The following is a 21,697-nucleotide window of genomic DNA, read 5'->3' as shown; positions in this document are numbered from 1 at the left end:
GCATTGCCTATGTTACAGCCATGTGATTGATATCAGAAAAGAAAACCAGTGACATCAATTTACCATGAGCAAAGCATATTACGAGCATTGTTCCTGTTACAACAACAAAGTCATCTTATTACTCGCAAGTAAATACAGTGCAAAACAGTATTCACTTGAGCACTTGTTCAAGCCATTATTCATCCGCTGAGAAGACACTGCATTATACCAGCAGCTACTCTTCGTTTCATGCACGTCTTCGAGGCTTAATTACACTACATGGAGGCCTCCGTGGCGTCGAAGAGCATCCATATCTCGTTGACCCTGCCGCTGAACTCGAAGGGCGAGTTGTACTGCGCCACGGTGTAGGACGACGCCGGGTCCGCCCTGCGGCCCTCGTTCACGGCAGCGGCCCACCTGGTCCCCTGCAGGCTGGCGTCGAGCCGGGAGGCCTGCTCGCCGACGTCCGCGTCGGCCACGAAGCCGCCGAACCGGCGCACGGCCGCGTACCTGGCCCCGGCCCACCGCTGCACGCGCAGGCCCTCGGCCGGCGGCGGGTCCACCTGGTTCTTCGCCGGCACGTAGAAGCTGACGACGAAGGAGGAGGCGCAGAAGGGCCCGTCGCTGGGCGACACCTGCGTCAGCACCGGCGCCGTCATCTCGATGGTCTCGTTGTACGCGTTCTTCCCCTGGATATAGTTGAACAGCCTGCACATCCCATGGTGCTCAGTCATTTTTTTTGAGAGGGCACATCCCATATACTCTTCACGCACAACACTCACACCATACGTACACACAGATAAACATCTGTACGTACACTAGTATGAGATTGGAAGATTCAAGAAGACCTTTAATACGTAAAAATCCGTAGTACTACTAAACACGTAATGTGTATATCGTATATCTAGCCCGATACTCATCTCGAAAGCAATTGAGGAATAAATCCTCAGTGAGTATCCGTGCCGGCCTTAAAGCACGAACGCGGGCAGGCTCAGTGGCACACCAGCTACTTTGCCACACGACGTGTTCAGTCGATCAGTCAAGGCGCGGCAAACTAGCAATTGACGAACGGGCCCATTGTTTCTGAGACCCATAATCTTCATCTATGAGCCGGTTCTCTCAGGCCCATAAAAGACCAAGTGAGAATGACCCACAAGGTCCAACCAAGTGAAAGAAGAAGAAAAATGGAATGCTTGTGCGACCAAGTGAGAACGGCTGTGCGAGGTGGGCAACTTACTGGAGGAAGCCGGTGCGCGTGGCGGCGACGAAGGAGATGTCCTCGATGGGCGCGGTGGACACCCACATGGCGTCCGTGTACCGGCGGATCTCGAACCCGTTGGCGCTGTCCACCACCTCGTACGCCGGGCACTCGATGCGCTCGCACGAAGGCGGCGGCACGGTCGCGGCCGCGGCGACGGCAAGCAGCGCCGCGGAGAGCAGGAGGAGCATCATGCCGCTGCGGCGCGCCATGCTTGTTTTTCGCTTCGTTTGCGCTGGGGAAGAGTGCGGTGGTGTTCGGTGCTCGGGTACCTGCGGCTGGGGATAAGTGCGAGCGCTTTCGCTGCTTGGTTTGCTCGGCTGAGGAATTCAGGCTGGTTGCGGCGCAGGAGCTTCCACGTCGCTGCTATTCGAGCGCTTGGCCACCGTTCGAGGTCAAGTGTTTTGAGACCAGAAGCATGAGCTCGATCACTGCAGAATCACGTAGAAAGTAGAATAACCGTTTGGTGGTTTTCTGGGAATTTTTATGTTTCTCTTAGAGTTATTGTCGCGTACTCGCGTCGTTGCACATACAGTTTTACACTTGCACGTCCGAAGGGATTGCTGATTCTGATGAGTTTTGTCTTCTTTGCTCCTACGTCGAAACTAGCTTGGATGTTATCTGAAAACTGATGCTAGAGACTTTGTGGGCGTGTGGCAGAAACGGGCTTATGCTACAAAGTACAGATGTTAATGGTTTACAAAGGGAAAATTCTACAACTTGTACGCACGCGTCCTCTATTGCATTTACGTTAAGAGTCCTCTATTGTATTTACGTTAAGAATAAGAGAGAATGAACGGATGAATGAGAAGGATATAAGGTTGAGATAAAACGTGCATGTGCACCATATTACGGAGTTGCATTTTCCGCTTACACTCTTACGTATACTTAAACAGTAATCTTACTGTATAATTTATATTAAAACCAACCAATTAAATCAGCACGATATCCGTTACTGTAGACACGACCCGATATACCTCACCTCATCGGGTCGTGCCGCACGGGATCGAACCGTGCCTGGGCCAAGGCATGACCCGAACCGGTTACACCGCCTCACTCCGCACCGCCGCTATGCCATGGACTGGCACAGTCCAACCTTAAATGCGTCGTACCTGAGTCGAATGCTACACACGGATTGGTATGGCGCCACCATTTAGCTAACAGGGTTAACCGAACTACGTCTAAACAGGCCGGTCGGGCCGTACTAGGCCAGCCCGCCAATTTAGCTATGTCTGATCAATGTACTTTCTTTGTAGCCATCAGAAAAAGGAAAAGCAGTGCTTCGGAAACCAAATTCCGCATTATCAATGTTCTGCGTGCAACCTGTTCTTTTTTTCTTTCCATGTGACGTAGCGTAGCTCAATAGTCAATTTTACAGCGAAGGCATACACCCGTAAATGTAAGACTTCGATTGCTACAGAAAATTTATTCGTTTTACCTTTTGAGAAGAAAATTTCTTAGAGATAGCTTTCAGGCGTATGAATATTTCTCTGCGATGTAAATAAAGTGACAGTAAGAAGCAAGAGACATCCAAACCCCGTCGATAAGTAACTTCGGTGTTGTTGGGTGTGCACATCAACTTTAAATAATGTCCCAGTCCAGTTGCTTTATCGGAGAAGCAAAGAGTTTGCACCTGCAACAGAGTCCATTTTCTGTCGTGTTGTGCATCATGTGGAGACTCGGTCTAATGCTAACTAGTTGTCAAGAACTGTTGTTATGCTACTATTAACTATCCCTCCCTTTAAGTATATAAGGCATATTTTACTTAAAAAATTATAAAAATAAACTTTGATGGTTAATTTGCCTTATAATATATTATTAATTGCTATAAAATCAACATTATATTAAAAAGATATTTAAATAAAAAATTATTGAAACAAATTATATATACTACTGTATGTATGCATAATTTAACTAATTATCGGTCAAAACTTATAAAGATTGATTTTTTAAAACAAAATACGTCTTATACTGTGAAAGAATAGATGATGTATTAGACAATTATACTTTTCTGCAATATCTGAATCTGACTGAATAGTAGTAGTGAGGAACACTGAAAAAGTTGAGAACACAGCCACTCTGGAAAGGGGAGATTTTGCAGTTAAAATCGAGAGCATGTGAACATTTACTCCCCGTGATACAATCAAAAGATTCACACAATTGATTCCCGTTTCATAAAACACACAAATTAAGCAAGTAGTAGTAGTGCAAACTTCATCATTATTTAGAACATTATCAGTATAGCAATTACTAGTAGCAAGCACGTCGTTAAGCAGAACTCTCCACGTCGCCTCCTCACTTGCTGGCCTTACCGTTGACGGCTGCGGCCTCCTTGCCGTTGGCGGCGGCGGCGGCTGAAGCCTCCTTGCCCTTGCCGTTGGCGGCGGGTTCCTCCTTGCCGAAGGCAGAGACGGGGAAGGTCCTCCCGAGCCCGGTGGGCGTCTTGAAGGTGATCTTGGAGTGGTCATCCTTCTCCAAGAACATGTCGGAGAGCGCGACCCAGATGAGGAGCTCCTTGGTCTTGACCCCCGTCAGGCGCTTCATCCGGTGGTCTTCGACGAAGGCGGTGATCTCGGCGGCGTACGAGACCTGGCGCCCGATCTGCTTGAAGGTGTGCGTGAGCGCCTTCTTCTGGCGCAGCCACACGAAGCCCGTGGTACGGTTGTAGCCCACCTCCTCCATCTCCGCTAGGGGCAGCAGGCCCAGCGGGAGGTGGACCTCCGCCAGGAGCTCCGTCGACTTCTCCGCGCAGAGCGCCGCGCCGTGGTACACCTCCGCGCCCGCACGGTGCGCCTCGATCGCCTGCGACCCCATGGATTTGTCGAGCCGAGCAAACGATTGGATTGGGATTTGGAAAGTTGGAACACAATGCAGCGGCGGTGTGGTGGGATTAGGGGAAGGGGGCGGGATTTATAGGGGGAGGATTGAGTCGGCGGAGTCGCAGTCGGAGTCGGCGAGGGAGGGGGCCGTTGGGGCGAGGGGGGATTGAAGGCGGGTTCAGTTAATGCGTTGGGTGCGAGCTCGGCGGCTGAGGTGCGGTGGCCGTGCAGGTGGGGGTTGGAATCGGGTCCGTCTCCGGCGCGGGCGATATTGCCCGTAGGTTGTTGAGCCTTGAGCGCTAAACCGCGTCGCTTTCTTCTTCGGGCAGATTGCATCCATACCATCACTTTGAAGCCCATTTTCATCCATACCATCACTCGTGTCTATGACAAACGGGCCCGGGCCCATATGTTAGTGACACGGGGTGGTGGTATGGATGAAAATGGGCTTCAAAGTGATGGTATAGATGCAATTTTCGGTTCTTCTTTCCTTAAATTAAAGTGACGGGGATCACCGCGCCGTTAAGCGAACTGTTTGGCACTTTGAATCTGTTGGTTGGACTGTGAGCAAGTCATCCGTACCACCAAAAAAAAAATTGCCACCAAAATGTGGAGGAGTTTCAACAGGATTTTTCATTTGTTACCAAATAATACGGTTCCTTCTTCCATCTATACCACAGCACTTCTAATTTTCTTTCACCCATACCATCGACCGTATTTGGTAGGTACGAAAGTACCCCTCCCCTGGGTCAAGCTGCCATGGCTAGGGCATGAACGAGGTGAACGGGTCGGATATTTTTTGACCATTTGAAGGAGTCTGGGTAGTATTTCAGAGTAAAATTTTGGTTATCTGTGATTTTTTTTCTGGATATCGAAGCTGAATTTAGATAGTTGTATCGGATTAGGATGTAGAGAGATAACTATTTATCAGATATTCAAGAAAAAAAATCGAATATATCAAAAGACTATCTAAAGTCTATGTAAGACTGTCTTTAGATAGGGACAATCTTTATATAAAAACTATAGTTTTTAATGTGATTTACAGCTTTACAATGTAGACTTTTTTTTTCATTTTAAGTGATTAATACATCCAAATAATTAATAGCAATTTCAATTGGTATATTGGACACTCGTAATATCTTTGGATTTGCTCCAATGTGACTCTTTTAATAGAGTATATTGCTAATTTTCTTATTGAATTGCTAATGTAGTTAAGTTTAAAGCATGCAGGATGATGGAACAATCATAATATATTTGATATATAGTTCGATGTGTCTGCATTAACTCGTCATATTTGCGTTCGATGTGTCTCCATATCGTCTTATAGTCGAGGCAAAGGGTACTCTGACCTCGTGAAGTGATGATGCTACTGTTACAAGAGTTTTTTTTCATGGATGTTCTGCAGCCAGTACACAACAGGTTCAATTTTATCGTGCAAAATCAGGTGCTAGTCGATCCGACGCAGCTTTCTGCTACGGACCGTTGAACAAACGTACCGCACGCACTCTAGAGTCTAGCCGTGTGCCGTCTTTCCAGAACAGTGCTCCAACTATGCAAGTCAGCAAATGGTCATGGCAAGGCATTCATGCTGAGTAAGACACGTACACTGCGACCTAACCTCCAACTGCACGAAAAACCGCTTGGCAATGGCAAAGCGTGGTATTTGTTTTTTTCAAACTTGGGAAAACCCTATTTCTATTAAGAAACTTAATGAAAAACACGTCATATTATAGATTTATAGTCTTATATGAAAGAGACAGATAAAACTAAAAGTTTTCAGATCATCAATAGATAGATATCTAACTATATAACTAAGAGCCACAAGATAAAGTGAGCCGAGTTTAAAGCTAGAGGCATAGACAGTAACATTCAGGAGTCTAGAAAATCTAAAAGGCTATGATATAAAAAAGAAAAGGGAAAACATTCTTTAGTTCTCCTCCATTTCATCGTCATGGTCACCTTCCGTCTAATCCTCACCCGGCAGGAGTAGCAGTTGATCAGTAGGTGGAGCTACTGCGGGTGGCTGATGTTGGGCCAGCACCTGAGTCATAGACTGAAGTAGACTTTGTGCCCCTTGATCAGCTCCTCTTGCTCATGTCTTTAAGGTAATTTTTCTATAAAGTTAGTGAAGAGTAAATATAAAAAAAAAACTCGCTAGGGTGACGGATCATAATTTTCTCAAAACCGACTTTAAGAAAATAAGTTGAAATGTGTCTTGGTTTATATGTGATAAGTGATTGACAAAGGTGTCAATTTGGTTTGTCAAATTTCGGATTGCTGGAGCTTATTTGACCTTTAAAAGATATAGCTGTTTGACCTTTAAAAGATCAAACCAACCAGAAGAGTCATTAAATTTGTGTTTAACCAAAACAGCAATCAAATTATCACCTCCCAAATAAATCACTTCACTGTTTTAGAAATTAACCTTCAAACTAGACACCATCTCATATAAGTATAGCAAGAGTTTAAGGTTATTAGCTCTAGCAAGAACATTCTGAATGCACGGGATAGTATCATCAATATACTGCAAAATTAGTTGAATCATTTTAGCTAAGCAGTCTCCAATAAGATTAAAAAAGAAGGGATAAATGATCTTTTTGTCTCACACCCTTAAATAGGATCAGCTTGATTATTTAGCTTTACACTACGACCCAACCTCCAACTACACAAGAACCGCTTGGCAATGGCAAAGTGTGGTGTTTGTTACCAATTAATCAATTTCTTAATTGCTTGTGACAGTTGAATGTTCGTATCCGTTATGAAGAGATGTCTCTCTAAACATCCGCTGGTCTTGTAAATATATTCCGAGACATTACAGTGCAATAAAATTAACTAATTCATCCGATTCTCGAGTTCAATTTCTCTGGATCTCTTCTACTCTAACATGTTATCGGCACGATTCAGAGACTTGCGGTGATTGCGATAGGCCACCGCTCGCTCTGGGCAGTCGATGGTTGATCAAACGGTTCAGGAGAACGCCGTGTCGTGAGGGAATCGCAGCAGATTCGGGTGGGCCGGCTCGGCTAGTAGGCTTGTCACGCTCGCACTCGCCGCGTCCGCCGGCGTCCTGCCGCCGCGAAGCTTCTAGTAAGTAGAGAAGCCCCCCCGCGTCCTCCACTCCCGTCGCCGCAAATCTCGACCCGAGGTGCATCCCCATTCCCACCACCCCCAACCCATCTCTAGCATCTGACCCGTCCCCGGCGATGCCGCGCTTGCATCCGCTGCTCCGCTCCGGGGCCCGGAGGTGCAGCTTAGATTACCCCGCGGGAGTGAGGATTTGGTCGTTTGTCACGTGCTGCGCGGAGGCCACCTCACCCTCGAGCTACCGCGGCGGACGGCGGTCGCGGTCGAACTGTTTGGGCGAGAACCACATGCTTCGTCCTCGTATAGTATATTACCTCGGTTGTTTCATGCCGTGGTGAATCCATGAGACCATGATGAGCTCTGTGTGTTCGCTTGTGGAATTGGGTACACGCGTGGACTGCGTAGTGCAAGCCTGTAAGGAGGTGGGTTGGTCCCGTTTAGCCTCCATTGGTCTTGGATTGGGTCTGCTTCTAATTGTTGTCACACTCACAAGGTTTGATTTGTTAGAGGCTTAGAGCCCTTTGAGTTGCTTGTCTATATCTGTATCGCTTAGGTTCAGTGTGGAGTTGTCGGTTTGTAGCTTCAACTGTCTAGCTTGATGAGTTGGATGGCCCCAGAAATGCATGATGACTTCAAGCAGTAACTTTGATATGTGTGATTTCCAATCTTAAATTAGTTTGTATCTTACACGTTTGAGGTATTCAAATATTTTTCATGATAATAGGTTCTGTGGCCTCAACACACAAATTTCAATAACTTAAAAGTTAGAATACCTTGATTTGTCTGAATGTCTTTCTTTTTTGCTTCGTTTTTTTTTTTGTTACATGTTAATTCTCATATTGAATTGTACTCCAGCTATCAGAGACTCAGAGTCGATTCATGTAAGGGATTTCTCACGTGCATCATGATCTATGTGGTTTTATTGCTTCACGTTCTAAGTTGTGTAATCTCATTCATAAGAAAGCTAATGTTTTTTTTTCTATCTCATTTATTATCTGATATTGATTACTTTAGCCAGTGTTACATTTGCAGAACAGGGCTAGTATATTATTTCCATCTTTCCATAGTTCTATGCTTAACATTCTGAAATACTACCAGTAGTTGGTAGTTACCCCTGGATTGTAACTCCAATTCTCTCCTGAGCAGTACTTTTCACCATGATTCCGCCAAGCAGCTCAATTATATTTACCGAGATCTTAATCTGGTTTCAATATTTTTTCTAAGATAAGTTCTTCTACATACCTCACCCATTGCTCTAGTTGTTTTTTAGCAGCTGGTCCTGTAGGCCCTAAACTCTGGATTCTTTATAGCAAAAGTATGACTTCAGTTGTCCCACATTTTACAAATAGTACCTAAAATGAAAATAACAACATGGTCCTAGGAAACTTCTGCAGTGGCCAAATTCCAATTCTGTGCCATTGAGATGGAGCTCATACATGGACTTGCATCAGTGATCAGTTGCTAGCGCCAGAGGTCGAGGAAGTCAGCAGCGCCGTCAAGGAACATTAGGGAGACAACCATGCTCCTGGTAGCGCCTCATTGCAGTCTTCATCAGAGCATGGGGTTCAATCAGAGAGAGGTGATGGCCATGTCTCATAAACAGCGACAAACCGCACCAGGTAACCAAACGGCAACCATTCCTCAAGCAGTTAGCTTTCTAGGAGAATAAATCTATGCTCCTTGCATAGTTGATGTCTTGATGATATTGAGCTTCCTTAATCAAGACTCCATAAGAAACAAATGGTCACCATCTCGAATAACCGTAATATCATCGATTTCTGCAAACTCTTGATTGAACAGTTTTGTTGGACAATAACCAGCAAACTTCTGACCTGTGCAATAGAAGTGCGGGATAAGACAGCGGTATTGATTGTCTGCTTTAAGACATTTTCACTGATGGTATCTGGGACTAGTCATGGGCTTCTGCCAAGCTTAAGCTAATACAGATTCAGCTTGATATTCTAATGAAACGGGAAACTCAGAAATTATGATTGGTTCAATTTAATGATGCATATGAATTGAAGAATTCTTACAAGCTATGGCGAAAAGTTCATCCAGAGATCCTGGTAGATTTATAACTTTTGCACATGGCACACTCAAATTTTTGTTCCTCTGTGAATACACATGAATTATCACTCTTTTTCTTTCTGAAACCACAGAACCACCTTCCTTATCTGAACATATGCCGCCTTCTGTTGTGCATTTGTCAGTGATCTCCTGAAGGTACCCAGCAACCAATCTTTTAAGCATCGTATCTGGGGTCCTTGACTGCCTGATTTTTGTGTGCTCCCGTGTGTTTTGAGTAATGACATGAGCCTTTTCAGATCCTGTCATGCTACTGACCTACTGTCAGTCAACATTTGGTGATGAGCGTCTGCCTTTCTTTGTCCATATCCAACATGTTTTTCCATGCCTTCATCTTTAGCAGGAAAATCGTTGATTCTGTTGAAGACATCCTGTTTTGCTGTCTTGTGAATTGTTCCATGTTTATCTGATTCATCCAGTTTTTTACAGTGCTCGTTTCTGCAGCACGATGTTACTCTTCCTTTTGCTTCTGATTCATTTTCTTGACTGGCTTGGTTGAAGGCAGAACAGTTATTGTACTTTCTGAAGTGTTGATTAAGCATTCCTAGAGATTTCCCTGTGACCTCAGTAGAGAATCTTTGATCCCGAGCTGTTATCTGCCAAATGATGCATAATAAATTAATTTCCCTTTCTGCGCAAAGCCGCAAAAAAGTAAACTATATAACATGAGATAAGGTTATATCAAATAATAAACACCTGGAAAATATTGGTCATTACAATATTTTCTTCTTCTTTGTTTTCCTCAATAATATTTTTGAGCACTGTTGTGCTCACCCTCAAGAGTTGTGAAATTTTGGTTGTACAGAATGAAAATGGTTGGGGAACGTTGCAGAGAGCCCCTATTTCACCAAACATTTCACCAGCGGATAGTACTCCCTGAATCTGCATTTGTTTACTGACGCACCTCAAATTCTGAAATATCTTTTTTTATTAATATATATGAACATGTGATGACTCATACTTTTTCGACCCCATCAATCACAATCCGTTCTTCCTGCCGAAGAAGATAGCAAAATGATAGTATGCATGGATGTTAGTGTGTTGGAAACTGCAGAACAATCATCAAAACTATAGATGCACTAACCACTTGTCCTGAGACTAATATGTAAACATCTGTCGGTGCTGCATTTTGTAGTATGACAAGTTCTCTTGGTGTAAACGATTCTATAAAAAAAACAGTGAAAAATGCAACAGTGAAAAACAGTGAAAAAACAGTGAAAAACGCCTCTGTGCGGGTTTTGAGGCTCGTATCCTCTATCTTTAGGTTGTCATCCTTAAGCAGTTTTAACACAGATACTCTAGAGGGATTTTTTTTTGGGGGGGCTGCAACTGAAGGGCATCTTGAGTGATTTAGATCCTTTCGTACTTCACATAGTTACTAAAGTAAACGGTTCGATAAAAAAAAAAACAGTGAAAAATGCAACAAAGTTGCTAAAGTATGAATGAAGAATTAGAATTCCTGGTGAAATAAACCCTTGCACATTGTACACATTATTTCCTTGATTGTAGTACCTTCATGCACCTCTCTTGCAACACATGGCTGTTATTGGAGCATTATATTGATGACGCCATGTATGTTTTCCTTTGTAGGTGTCCTGAGAGTTAGTTTTCACGAGCAATTTCCCATCAATGAAATTGTATGTGAGAACTGTTACAAAAAAGGAGTTTTCACGTGCTGGACGATTTGGCTATCTCGAAACGACGTGGTTTTCAATAACTATCGCACCTCGTCGGACGCATTGGTGGCCCGCGTATGGCAAGAAGCGGAACTCTGGAGCTCTACTGGAGCGAAGAGTCTACCTTCACTCCTTCAGCACTTGCGGGTCGTTGGCAGGATAGTTTAGATGAAACGTTCTGAGCTCCCCTCGGTTGTCTTCTCTTTGCATAAGTTAGTCAGCTTAAACTATTCGCTCTATTCTAGGACTTAAATTGATCGTTGTGTAAGAACTCGTGTTTCTCTCCTACTCTTAATACAAAGATACGTAGCTCTCCTATGTATTCAAGAGAGAAAAAAAAAGAGCTTATCGTACTAGAGCTTGTGAACAAATGTGCAAATTGCGTGGCTTCAGTTTAGCCTTCCTCACAACCCACCCACTGCCTTCCAGATGCTGAGTTTTTGCACGGGCTTCCTGTGAGTTTGGTGAGAGACTTGGCCGACATTTGTTCCAGTACATTTTAGCTTCATCACATATGTGAATGTGATTGCCTTTGTTCCTTGTGTCACCCCCCAGCTTTGCTACCTCGTGATCCTGGGTTCTAGAGTCGAGCACCTGGAAATGGAAATGTCTATTCGTGAAGATTGGAGATAACTTATTGCTGCTAAATTGCAGCTTCCATGTTATTACCCAGCAATATCTACCTGGATTAAGTTTCTCTTCTACAAGATGCATTTTAAATTTTTAATGGGGCTCTTCAAAACCAATGTAGCTGACTATGGTCAAGACTGTTGTATTCTTGACGAAAGAGACTTTGCCTCGACGCTGTCATATAACAATGGAAATGGAATAATCTGACATCGAACGGAATGGGAGCTCACATTTTTTTCCTATCTGTCGTACGTTCTTGTTTCTGTCTCTTTCTAGGAGATGACGACGACGGCCGAATTGCTCTACGGGCGTGTGCTCTTTGTTACGAATAGACATTTTTTTATTAATTATGTGATTAATTATTAATAGTTGTATCTATTGAAAAGGAGTGTCTTTCTAATAGATATATTTTATTATTATGTCTATTTAACATGTATAAATATGTAAACCCCTATGAGTCAATACAAGAGTTCATTCTTTCTACTCTCTATTGTGTTCTACTTTCTACCCGCAACATGTTATCAGCACGAATGCTTTACGATTGCCACTCGACCAAACCGATTATCTACGACAATGATAGCCTCACCAGAGCATTTGCTCGACTCCGTCCGACATACGGCGTCCTGCATCCAGACGACGAATCGACCTCAATATTCAACCATGGTTAGCACGATGGCATCACCGATCTTTGGAATACATGGCAAACCGCACGAAGGCAACGTCCGGAACACACAACACACAACGTCGATCATGGAAACAAGGCGCATCATCTTTTGTGTCGCCTTCCATACCATCGTCAACATGACGGTGGCAGCCGGACTTCATCGCCATTTTGGCCATCCTCCGCATGCATCAACCGAAGACACATCACTCTAGTTAAGCGAAGACAAAGAGCAGATGAACAAGAACGGAAGGTGAGCAAAGGAGCATAGGAACCTTCGTCCTCTGCTTCTCGCCCACGACGACGATGGATCCGATGTGATTAGATCAACACGCCTCCTACGCATGGCTCTTCATGTCGTTCATCGTCAACATCTTCATGCCTCGATCAAGAACACCTTCATCCACCATCAGACGCCTCCGCGCTCCCTTGGCTAGTGCTCCACTCACGACCTTGCGTCATTCACCTCCGTCAAATGGTGATCTAGGCGGCCTATAGGCACCCCGGTCTTGTGCGTCGCCCCTTGATCACCTCAATCGAGGAGGCCACCCTCCTTCCTCTGGTGACGTCGAACACCCATGGAGAGGACGTCGGCGCCCAACAGTGTCGCTTAGGCACCCAACCTTGACAGATCCACTCGAATCTCTTCAAGCTGTGGCTCTATGGCGGCGGCCTCCAACATGGCACGACAATGCGCCCACATTGGAGCCGCTCACCACACCAGTGTGGCCTTTGTCTCGGCGGACTCGGATGCATGGTGTGACTCCGGGTCGACTTCACGGCGGTCCTCAGTGGCCACTCCATCTTCCACCGGTGACGGCCCTCCATGGCCGCACCAGATCCGGTGGCCGACCCTCAATGGATTTGCTAAACCTAGTTAAATAAATAGTTAATTCTTTGCTAATCCAAAAATCACGAAGCCAATTATGTTAGTCTTCTTACATGATCCTATATCTTGTAAAAATACATGAACTCATGAAATAGATATTATAACATACATGGTTGTGTAAATGTGTTACAACTAGATTAATTCATAATTAACCCATTACATCTCCAAAATGAAACCACTTTTATTAGTTTGCTTATACTATACTTTATGTAGAAAAAATAATTGTACAATGTGTTTCTTAATATATTCATTTTATACTTGTGAACTTTGTAAAAATTATGAAAAAATTAATAAAACTCTAAATAAAGTGAAACTAATTTTAAAGATTCTCTTAAGATACGTCCTACATAAAAAAAAAAATACATGTTAAGCCTTTCCTTTGCGTGATGGGCCAAATAATCTTGTTTATATGGCCTATTCAGTATTTATCTTTTTTTCAAACTTTCTCTCAATGAAATATGATGCAAACAATATTATTTTTGAAAAAAAATCACAGAAGATTTTAGAATTATCTCTAATATTTTTAGAATTTTTTGTGATTTTTTATTTTTTAAATCTTTTTAATTTAAATTTGAAAACCGATCAAATTCAGAATACGGTGCAGACTAAATCAACCAATATTCGTGGTATTCGATCGGTTTTCAACGCATCTTTGAATCTTGGGTTTGATCAGATTGGAGCTGTGCCAAACGGTGCCTTAATTCAGGAACAGCACCACCCGGCCAGGCTCTTAAGCAATTCCCTATTATGGGCTTTTGGGCCTTCCAGTCCAACCTTCTGGCCCATTTGGAATCCTCAAGGACCGGGCCTTGAAGTGGACACGTTGTTACCCAACTGGAATACCCGGCCCGGTCCAGTTCATCACACCCACTATGGTCCGAAGCTGTGCGCCCACCACGAAGGCACGAACACCAAGACAGCCTGGGTCGCCGGCCTACATGCACCGAGTCCACGAGCCCCCACCGGCCCCCCTGGCCCCATCATCGCCTTCGCCGCCGTCGCAGTCTAGTATCCCTCCCGATCTCCGACGAGCTGTCAGCCTCAGCGATGGCTTCTCCCGCGCACTCGGCACCCCATCGCCCACGCCTGCGCTTTCGACGGCCTCTCCGCGCGCCGCCGCCGAGGCTGACTCCCACCTCGTCCTACTCCCGCCGACCCTCGGCTCTCCAGGTCAGCTTGCAGATCTCTTGCCACAGCCTTCATCCCTTAGATAGGGTTCCGCCTCGTGATTGTCGCCTCCCCCACCGTCATGGAGGCGTAGTACGTGCGTGAGCGGCGCTAAGTTCAAGTGATCTCTCCGATCTCTGCTCCTACTTCAATAACCTCATGTATCGGTGAGATTGTTCGTGCGATGCGATTCGATGCCATTTGATTGAGAAATTTGCTCGCAATGGTCACTCTGTGGTCTGTTGCAAAAAAGCTCCGCGTAGCATCAGGCAGGATTTCCCCCCTTCTTAGGTACTTAACTGTACATTGATCGGTTGGTTCTCGGTAGTATTTGGGGTGGTAAGCGGCATGAGTTGGTTGGTTGTAGAATTCACTTCATGCATGTCACAGTGATCCACTTTTGTTTTGCATGAACAATGCGTGAAGTTGTGCAACTGATCTCAATCGCTACTATCTTCTGCAGGTGTCACAATTCAGAAGTGTAGCCTCAAAACCCGCATGGAGGCGTGATCCCGTTCAAATTGCCACAGCATTCGATGATGTACCGTGATGCTTCTCCGGTTCTCCCCTTCAAGTAACAGTATTTTACCATGTAGTAGCATGTTTTACAACTTGTAGTGATTTGGTGTAGGATCCTGGGGATTTCTCACTGGCACATGATGATGGAGACGAGGGTTTTGGTGTTGCTCCATATTCAAGTGAGAGCGAATGGAGTGATGAGGAGGTTGTGCTAACTGCATATGGGGATGTTGAGTTACCGGTAACGAGCAAGAGCCGGGCAGAGGGAGCTATAACCGTTGCCACCCATAGGTTCGCCATGATTGACAAAGGGCATAGGAAGAGCAGGTAAGCGTAAGGCAACTAGCTTTTCTGACAATTCCCAGAAATTGAGGTTGGGGGCGTATATTATCTTCTTTTGCCTTTCTTAAAAAAAAAGTTTCCTAAAGGAACAATTTTGCATCATTTCCTTGGCATGGAATATGTATACGTGTACTTAAGTCGAGTGGTTGTATGAGTAAAGTCATACACATAAATATGAATGTAGCTATATGTTAAGAATTTCTTGCGATGGACTGCATAGCATTTATTGAACTATAATGGGATGTGGTATGTACTTCACTATGAATTTGGGGTATTAGCAGTAGAATAAGAACATATGCCACTATTGTCCAGATTAATATCATAATGAAAATTATGTAATTAAATTCTTGATCTATGGAACAGAAAAGCTGTCATCATACTACTAATATGAACTGATAATCCTTTTACAACTGTGTTAACTAGGTTCTGACTAAAGTTCTTTACATCAATTCTCAGAACTCAACAAGGGCTGATGAATAATGTTGGACTGGCTGCTTTCTTAGCAATGTTACTTTTCTTTGTCGACTGGTGTTCTTGGAGGATTGTTAGACTACCTCTGGACTCCTTTTACTTGACACGCCCTTTTTTAATATCAGCAGTTCTATCAGCACTTGCTGGATTTCTTTTTGCACCAGTTGCTGATAGCTTGAAGATCCACCATTTTCGGAGGAGAGGAAAGTCTGTTTCCCCATCATGTAGAAAGCCAACCCCAGCAATGGGAGGATTGTTCTTCGTTCCTGTTGGTATTTTTGTTGCAAGAAGAGAGGTTGGTTCCAACTCAAATGGAGTAAATGGAGCAGCTATGATAACCCTAATATTTGCGGTGGTTGGATTGCTTGATGATATTTCAGGTCTTGCAACAGATCCAAATCGTAAAATACCTCAATGGATAAAGTTCTTGGTTCAGGTGAGTGGTTCTTTTCTAAAGTATGACAATATGATGTTGTTTTCAAAACAGTGAACTCAACTTTCAAATTCAAACCATCTTGTGCACTTTGCAGATTGTTGCTGGGATTTACTTCTCTATCTGGTTGGGTTCTGCAGATATTTTGACACCATATAGCATGTAAGCATACTTGTTACTGATAAATACCTTGCTCCATCTACAGCTTGACTGATTCCTGTTTATTCACGAAGGAAATTCCTGGTTCCTTTGCCTCCTCCTCTTGGCCTTGCATTCATGGGGAAAGTTTATCTGGTTCTGGCTGCAACATGTTCTCTTTCAATGGGCACCGCAGTAACATTGGTTGATGGTCTTGATGGCTTGGCTGGTGGTATTGCCGCTTTAGCACTCATAGGATTGTCTATTGCTGCTCTCCCTATTTGCCCCGGTACTCTACTCAGCTTGTTAAACTATTTAGAATTTATTGATTATTTAAATGTTTTAACTATTTTATAGAATATTAGCTTCTGTTCATGAAATATGCCAACAGTGAATCCTAATTTTAGTTTCACCCGGAGATTTTCAAGGATCTGTATTCCATCAGCTGAAAAACGATTGCATGGCGGTTTCCTTGCCGGCTGCACCCTTGCGCTTTATCATGCGTATGCCTAATTAGTAGGAGCGAGAGAAAAAAAAGAAGATTGGGAAATAGTTTTTTTGTCAGTAGAAAGGATAGCTGGCAATTGTGCTTTTCTCTAATATTGCGCAAAGGGATCCTGTAGATGGGAATTATTTTGTTGAGTTTGTTTAATTGATCTTACAATTATACTGAAACAATTAGTAATTAATTTAATATTAGATGTTCTTCAAAAGTTGTAACATAATTAGCTTCGCATAATTTCTACAGAACTCAGTGTTTTTGGAGCATCAATATCAGGCGCTTGCACTGGCTTTCTTTTTCACAACAGATATAGAGCCTCAATAGTTATGAGCCAGGTCGGTTCTTTTGCACTAGGAGGAGCAGTTGCTACAATTGCAGCATGCAGTGGAATGTTTCTTCCAATGTTAATTGCATGCAGTCTCTTCTTTATTGAGCTACTGTTTGCAATATTGCAGGTGTGTGTTTTTATTCCTTTCTTTTACTTCAGTAATTGTAAAACTAAAATGTGCTCAAAATTATTGGAGGAGTTGATCACTTGTTCACTCCTTTTCCATGTGATTGATTTCCAATAGTCAAATGAGCATGATGGCTTGTAACCTGAACTGTTTCGGTACCCCTGGTACCCTTCTCCCTCTTCTAATATAATCGTTCACATGGTGGCTTTAAAAAAAATGAGCATGATGGATGATTTTACTTAAGGGATAGCATGTGAGTTTGTCTATATTTTACCCTGTTCATCAAAATATACTAATGTATCTGGCCAATTGTTGATCACTACTCTGAACCAACTAGTTGGTGTCATCCTCTACATCTCTGCGGACCCAAACCCAAAGCGCCTGTTCATTGAGTGATAATGGAATTAAAAGTATTGAACAAGGACGTCTTAAAAAACCCTTTAGGTAGATATTGGCATTTAGCCAAAAAAAATGATACACATTGGCATTTGGCATTCAAAATTATGTTGCTAAACAATCAGTGAGCAACATGACTTAAAACATTTTTTGCGACTAACTTCAACAAACTTAACTGATCTGACTTATGATTTTGCATATTTGCTTTGCTTCTTCCTATTTTCTACAGAAAGCTGAAGTTGTTATTTCTGTCACATATCCCCCTCTTTATATGTGTGTTCTGTCACATATACAATCTTATATGGAGCATAATATTGTGCAATGTGCAAGCTATGTTTCTGGTCTACTCAGAATCAAGTGTGGTGCTTTCAAAATTCAAATAGCATCTGTTCCATCTGTTAGCGCTTTTGTAGTGGCATGCCTTTTTCAATCCAGAACATTACTGTAAGGTCTGTAACATGTATCTGTGATTTTTCTGCCTCAGGTTCCTTTTCATATGGCCGCAAATTCTTTCCGTGGAACAAACAGATATCCCCTGCAAATTCGTCCCTCGCATTACTACCTCAGACTGTGGGGCATAAAGGAACCTTATATCGTGGCGGGTGCATACATGATATCATGCTTTTTAACACTGTTGGCAGGATACCTTGGCCTTGTTTCAGCGTAGATGGAAAATTAGTTACCATTCTTTAATTTATTTCTGTTTTAGTTGTGTGGTATATGATATATTTTACAAATGCTATTTGTTTCGTTTTGCTAAGCCTGCGGTATGATGTAATAGAAATAGAGGAGAATTGTAGAGTGGGGCTTGTAGGGCTCCTCAAAAAAGGACCGTGAAGTATAGTGATACCATCAGCTGTTGTACTGTCTGCCTTGCATTTAACTGTAACTTGTCTGTGTGCTGAATTATTGTTGTTACAAAAGATATCAACAATGACAACTCTCTATTTCACATTTGTTATTTTGATTATAGTTTTTTCAATGTATCAGTGTGCCTTTCTTGAAAGGAAATTTTACTTAATTTTTTTCTGTGGTTTAGATTTGGGACCTTTTTAAAAAATATATTTTCCAATAATTAGTATCACTAGGCATCTGTTTCAAAAAATCACAAATTGGTGCGATAATGAAAATAGCCCAATGAAAGGGCCATAAGGTGGGGTCCTATAACATTTTAGGTGATCTCTTGTTGCCCATTCACCGGACGAAAGAGTCATTTCTGTGTGGCAAATCTTTGAAAAATCATAACTCAAATGAAATCGTATGGGGATGCTTTGTATTTTTATAGCTCTTGATGTGGTCTACAACTTTGAAATTTTTGGAAAGTTGTCTTTAAAATCCTGGGCCTGATGGTACGGGTCAGCTAACCTATTTGACGTTCTTACTGAATTCTTCTGCGTCACAATGACTTCTGAATCAAAACTACTGTATATTTCAATTCTTTCAGTACTGAATAATTTGTTATTTTATTCATAATGACTGTACTTGTGAAATTACCGCATCCTCTCATAGGAATCATTGCATCACTGGTTCACTGAGGGTAGTTCAGGCCGGAAATGGCGATCTGTTTGTGGACATATTTTAGTCACGGGCTGGTTTAAACGCCTCGTTTTAAGTTATAGTACTGCAACTGAGATCAGAGTTTGTTTTACGGTTCTCGCAATCAGGTAACGACTAATACTGTGGTGACGACTTCAGAATCGATTGATCAAAAAAATCTCTCCCAGTCTTCTTCGACTTGACCGATCTCTCTGTCAAGCATATCTTATATTTATCAATCTAAACGCTGTTGTGTTTGAGCCTTCACATAACATCCACGTCAGTCAGATCTATGCTGCAGTAGTTGAAGACCGTCCGATGGAGCTGCCGCGCTTGGTCTTTCGAGAATTTTATCAATCTAAATGCTGGCACGTTCGAGCCTTCCCAGGACATCCGCATCGGCACATATGATAGGAACCGTTGGATCTGTTGCAGTAGTTGAAGACCGTCCGATGGAGCTGCTGCGCTCGGTCTTTTGAGCATTTTATCAATCTAAATGTCGTCGCATTCGAGCCTTCCTAGGGCATCCATGTTAGCACATATGATAGAAACCATCGGATCTGAGTTGCAGTAGTTGAAGACCCTCCGACGGAGCTGCCGCGCTTGGTCTTTTGAGAATTTTATCGATCTAAACACCATCGTGTTTGAGCCTTCCTAGGACATCCATGTCGGCATATGTGATAGGAACCATCCGATGGAGCTGCCGCGCTCGGTCTTTCGAGAATTTTATCAATCTAAACGCCGTCGTGTTCGAGCCATCCCAGGGCATCCACGTCAGCACAATGTGATAGGAACCATCGGACACTGCAGTAGTTGAAGGCTGTCCGATGGAGCTGCCGCACTCGGTCTTTCGAGAAACCTTCGTCACCCGCCGCAGTAGCCACAGGGCACGTGCTGCAAGGGGTAGAGGAGGAAGTTGGAGGCACGAGTAAGCACTGTCTCTGAGCGGCCCCTAAATCTCCCGCGATTCGTGAAATATAGCCCCCGCCACCGCACTTTGACCGATCCACTGCCTCCGTCGCATGCCTGGATACGGCGTACCTGGTGTCCGAGCTCGCAACTGTCATCCTCAACCCCATTTCAGGGGATGTGCTATAGTCCACTACCTCCGCGAAGAGGCTCACAGCCCGGTGGCAAAGTCTCAGGGAGAAACCGAGTCGGTCAGTGGTTTAAACTATTGGCCTCGTACGACGCTATCTCTAATAAAAATCATGAAAATAGATCCTACTGTTAAAAAAAGTTATCTCATACTAACGAGGAAGACTTAGCTCGACTGTGCAGTTTCAGATCGAGTGCGCTGTCCACGACTTACCATGGAAAAATTGAAGTCACAACAAACACTTACTATATTGAAGGTTTGAAAAAAGAAACGGAAATATCACGAGCATGCACGCAAAGTCAGGCGAGAAGAATGCATTGTAAGCAGTGAAACTAATTGATCAAAGACGTTGCAGTTAAAGATCGAGGAATATAATTTCTAAAAATCTTATATGGATATACGTAACAAGCTCATTTATAATTTCTAAAAATCTTAAAGGCTCAACCATGCAACATGGGTATATATCTTTTTAGTCTCATGTTGCTAGTAGAGGTAGAATAAGATCAACTTAAATAGAGTTGTGTTTTTCACCTTATAAGTACATGTGGATAGAATGACTAGAAATAATACATGTGCATGCTCGCCTTGCTCTGTTGGGTAGGCTACGATGGCGGCCTAGGTAGGGCGGGATAGAGTGCGTGTGGTACCTGTGTGAATATCTATCAAAAATCTTGTCCAATTTTCTACCGCTACTTCTCACTCTATATAAGATATTTGTGTATTGTTGTTACATATACGAGTAGAGTAATTTCTGCTATATGATTGTATTAGTTTATGAGTTTGAATTTATGATTTATTTATAGATTAAAATAAACCTAAAATTGCTGATTTTTTCAACACTTATACGAGCTGTGACGAATCTATACATAGTCTAAATTTGGTCACATTTGAGCTCTGTGGAGCTATCCACGTCAACTATTAATTTTGAACCGTCGAATCTGAACACCAGCTGATGATAACCGTTCGATCTGGAGCTCGCTGGCTCGTCGCTCGGCTCCTTCCAGAATACGCCCCGTCGGAGCCTTCCAGAGACCTCCATCTTCCTTCTTACGCTTCAAGAACTCCGTCCTGCCCGACCTCTGCGCACCTCGCCGCTGGTACCACCCCCACCCACTCCGTCGGTCACCATACGCCGTCATGATGAACTGCGTCAAGTCCGCTCTTCTCTCCGGCCACCACCCTCGTCACCTCACCGCGACGGCGGCCCCGCAGCAGCGGGCTCAATCACCCGGTCGATCGTCGGACTATGACCCCATAAGATTCGGGCTAAACCCAACCCGAGCCCATATAGCATTGCTGGTCTGTCCCTGATGCGGAGATGTCCGCCTCGCATCCCGGCGGCCGTCGCTCATCGCGGCACCGGCGTCACGGCCGCTGCTGCGGCCCCCACCGAAGACCTCGTCCGCCAACACAACCGCTCCCTCGCGGCGCTCCTCCGCCGCTGCCGCTTTGCCGCCGCCCGGCGCCTCTTCAACGCGCTCCTCTCCGCCGCCGCAGCGACGTCCGCGCAGCGCGTGACTTCTTCGATGCCATGCCCGTCCGCGACGCCGTCTCGTGG

At 43.9% G+C, this 21,697-nt stretch overlaps 3 protein-coding genes and 1 long non-coding RNA gene across 7 annotated transcripts; 2 read left to right on the top strand and 2 right to left on the bottom strand.

Moving 5' to 3' along the window:
• Positions 1-26: 26 nt before the first annotated feature.
• LOC133893127 (uncharacterized) lies at positions 27-1,674 on the bottom strand. The gene is made up of 2 exons (XM_062334095.1): positions 1,217-1,674; positions 27-687 (listed from the first exon to the last, which is right to left on the bottom strand). Exons 1-2 carry the CDS (start codon positions 1,447-1,449, stop codon positions 255-257), a joined length of 666 nt encoding a protein of 221 aa, XP_062190079.1. The 5' UTR covers positions 1,450-1,674; the 3' UTR covers positions 27-254.
• Positions 1,675-3,315: 1,641 nt separating this feature from the next.
• On the bottom strand, positions 3,316-4,285 carry LOC133893135 (uncharacterized). The gene has a single exon (XM_062334105.1). It carries the CDS (start codon positions 4,049-4,051, stop codon positions 3,533-3,535), a length of 519 nt encoding a protein of 172 aa, XP_062190089.1. The 5' UTR covers positions 4,052-4,285; the 3' UTR covers positions 3,316-3,532.
• A 2,749-nt stretch (positions 4,286-7,034) lies between these two features.
• Positions 7,035-11,836, top strand: LOC133893105 (uncharacterized). 3 transcript variants are annotated; one of them, XR_009904448.1, is made up of 4 exons: positions 7,035-7,201; positions 8,522-8,759; positions 10,816-11,365; positions 11,457-11,836. It is a non-coding gene; the product is annotated as an uncharacterized LOC133893105 (long non-coding RNA). The 3 variants fall into 3 exon arrangements; XR_009904449.1 differs by having other exon boundaries at positions 7,039-7,201; positions 8,535-8,759; positions 10,816-11,836; XR_009904446.1 differs by having other exon boundaries at positions 7,039-7,201; positions 10,816-11,836.
• A 2,164-nt stretch (positions 11,837-14,000) lies between these two features.
• LOC133893089 (phospho-N-acetylmuramoyl-pentapeptide-transferase homolog) lies at positions 14,001-18,131 on the top strand. Of its 2 annotated transcripts, none has more exons than XM_062334064.1 (8): positions 14,001-14,251; positions 14,712-14,789; positions 14,880-15,094; positions 15,566-16,016; positions 16,111-16,175; positions 16,247-16,440; positions 16,901-17,108; positions 17,989-18,131. In XM_062334064.1, exons 1-7 carry the CDS (start codon positions 14,129-14,131, stop codon positions 16,975-16,977), a joined length of 1,203 nt encoding a protein of 400 aa, XP_062190048.1. In that variant the 5' UTR covers positions 14,001-14,128; the 3' UTR covers positions 16,978-17,108; positions 17,989-18,131. The 2 variants fall into 2 exon arrangements, with proteins under 2 accessions (XP_062190048.1, XP_062190041.1); XM_062334057.1 differs by having other exon boundaries at positions 14,002-14,251; positions 16,961-17,108.
• Positions 18,132-21,697: the final 3,566 nt, after the last annotated feature.

This window comes from Phragmites australis, chromosome 2 (genome assembly GCF_958298935.1).
Source record: "Phragmites australis chromosome 2, lpPhrAust1.1, whole genome shotgun sequence".
Taxonomy (NCBI): domain Eukaryota; kingdom Viridiplantae; phylum Streptophyta; class Magnoliopsida; order Poales; family Poaceae; genus Phragmites; species Phragmites australis.
This window is presented reverse-complemented; position numbering and strand designations above follow the sequence as displayed.

Bases quoted from the DNA above. Each gene is read 5' to 3' on its own strand.
- LOC133893135 (XM_062334105.1), bottom strand. From the start codon at position 4,051: ATGGGGTCGCAGGCGATCGAGGCGCACCGTGCGGGCGCGGAGGTGTAC.
- LOC133893127 (XM_062334095.1), bottom strand. From the start codon at position 1,449: ATGGCGCGCCGCAGCGGCATGATGCTCCTCCTGCTCTCCGCGGCGCTG. The intron at 688-1,216 runs GTAAGTTGCCCA...TGGGATGTGCAG, and splicing joins ACGCGCACCGGCTTCCTCCA to GCTGTTCAACTATATCCAGG.
- LOC133893089 (XM_062334064.1), top strand. From the start codon at position 14,129: ATGGCTTCTCCCGCGCACTCGGCACCCCATCGCCCACGCCTGCGCTTT. The intron at 16,176-16,246 runs GTAAGCATACTT...TTATTCACGAAG, and splicing joins ATTTTGACACCATATAGCAT to GAAATTCCTGGTTCCTTTGC. The intron at 16,441-16,900 runs GTACTCTACTCA...AATTTCTACAGA, and splicing joins TGCTCTCCCTATTTGCCCCG to ACTCAGTGTTTTTGGAGCAT.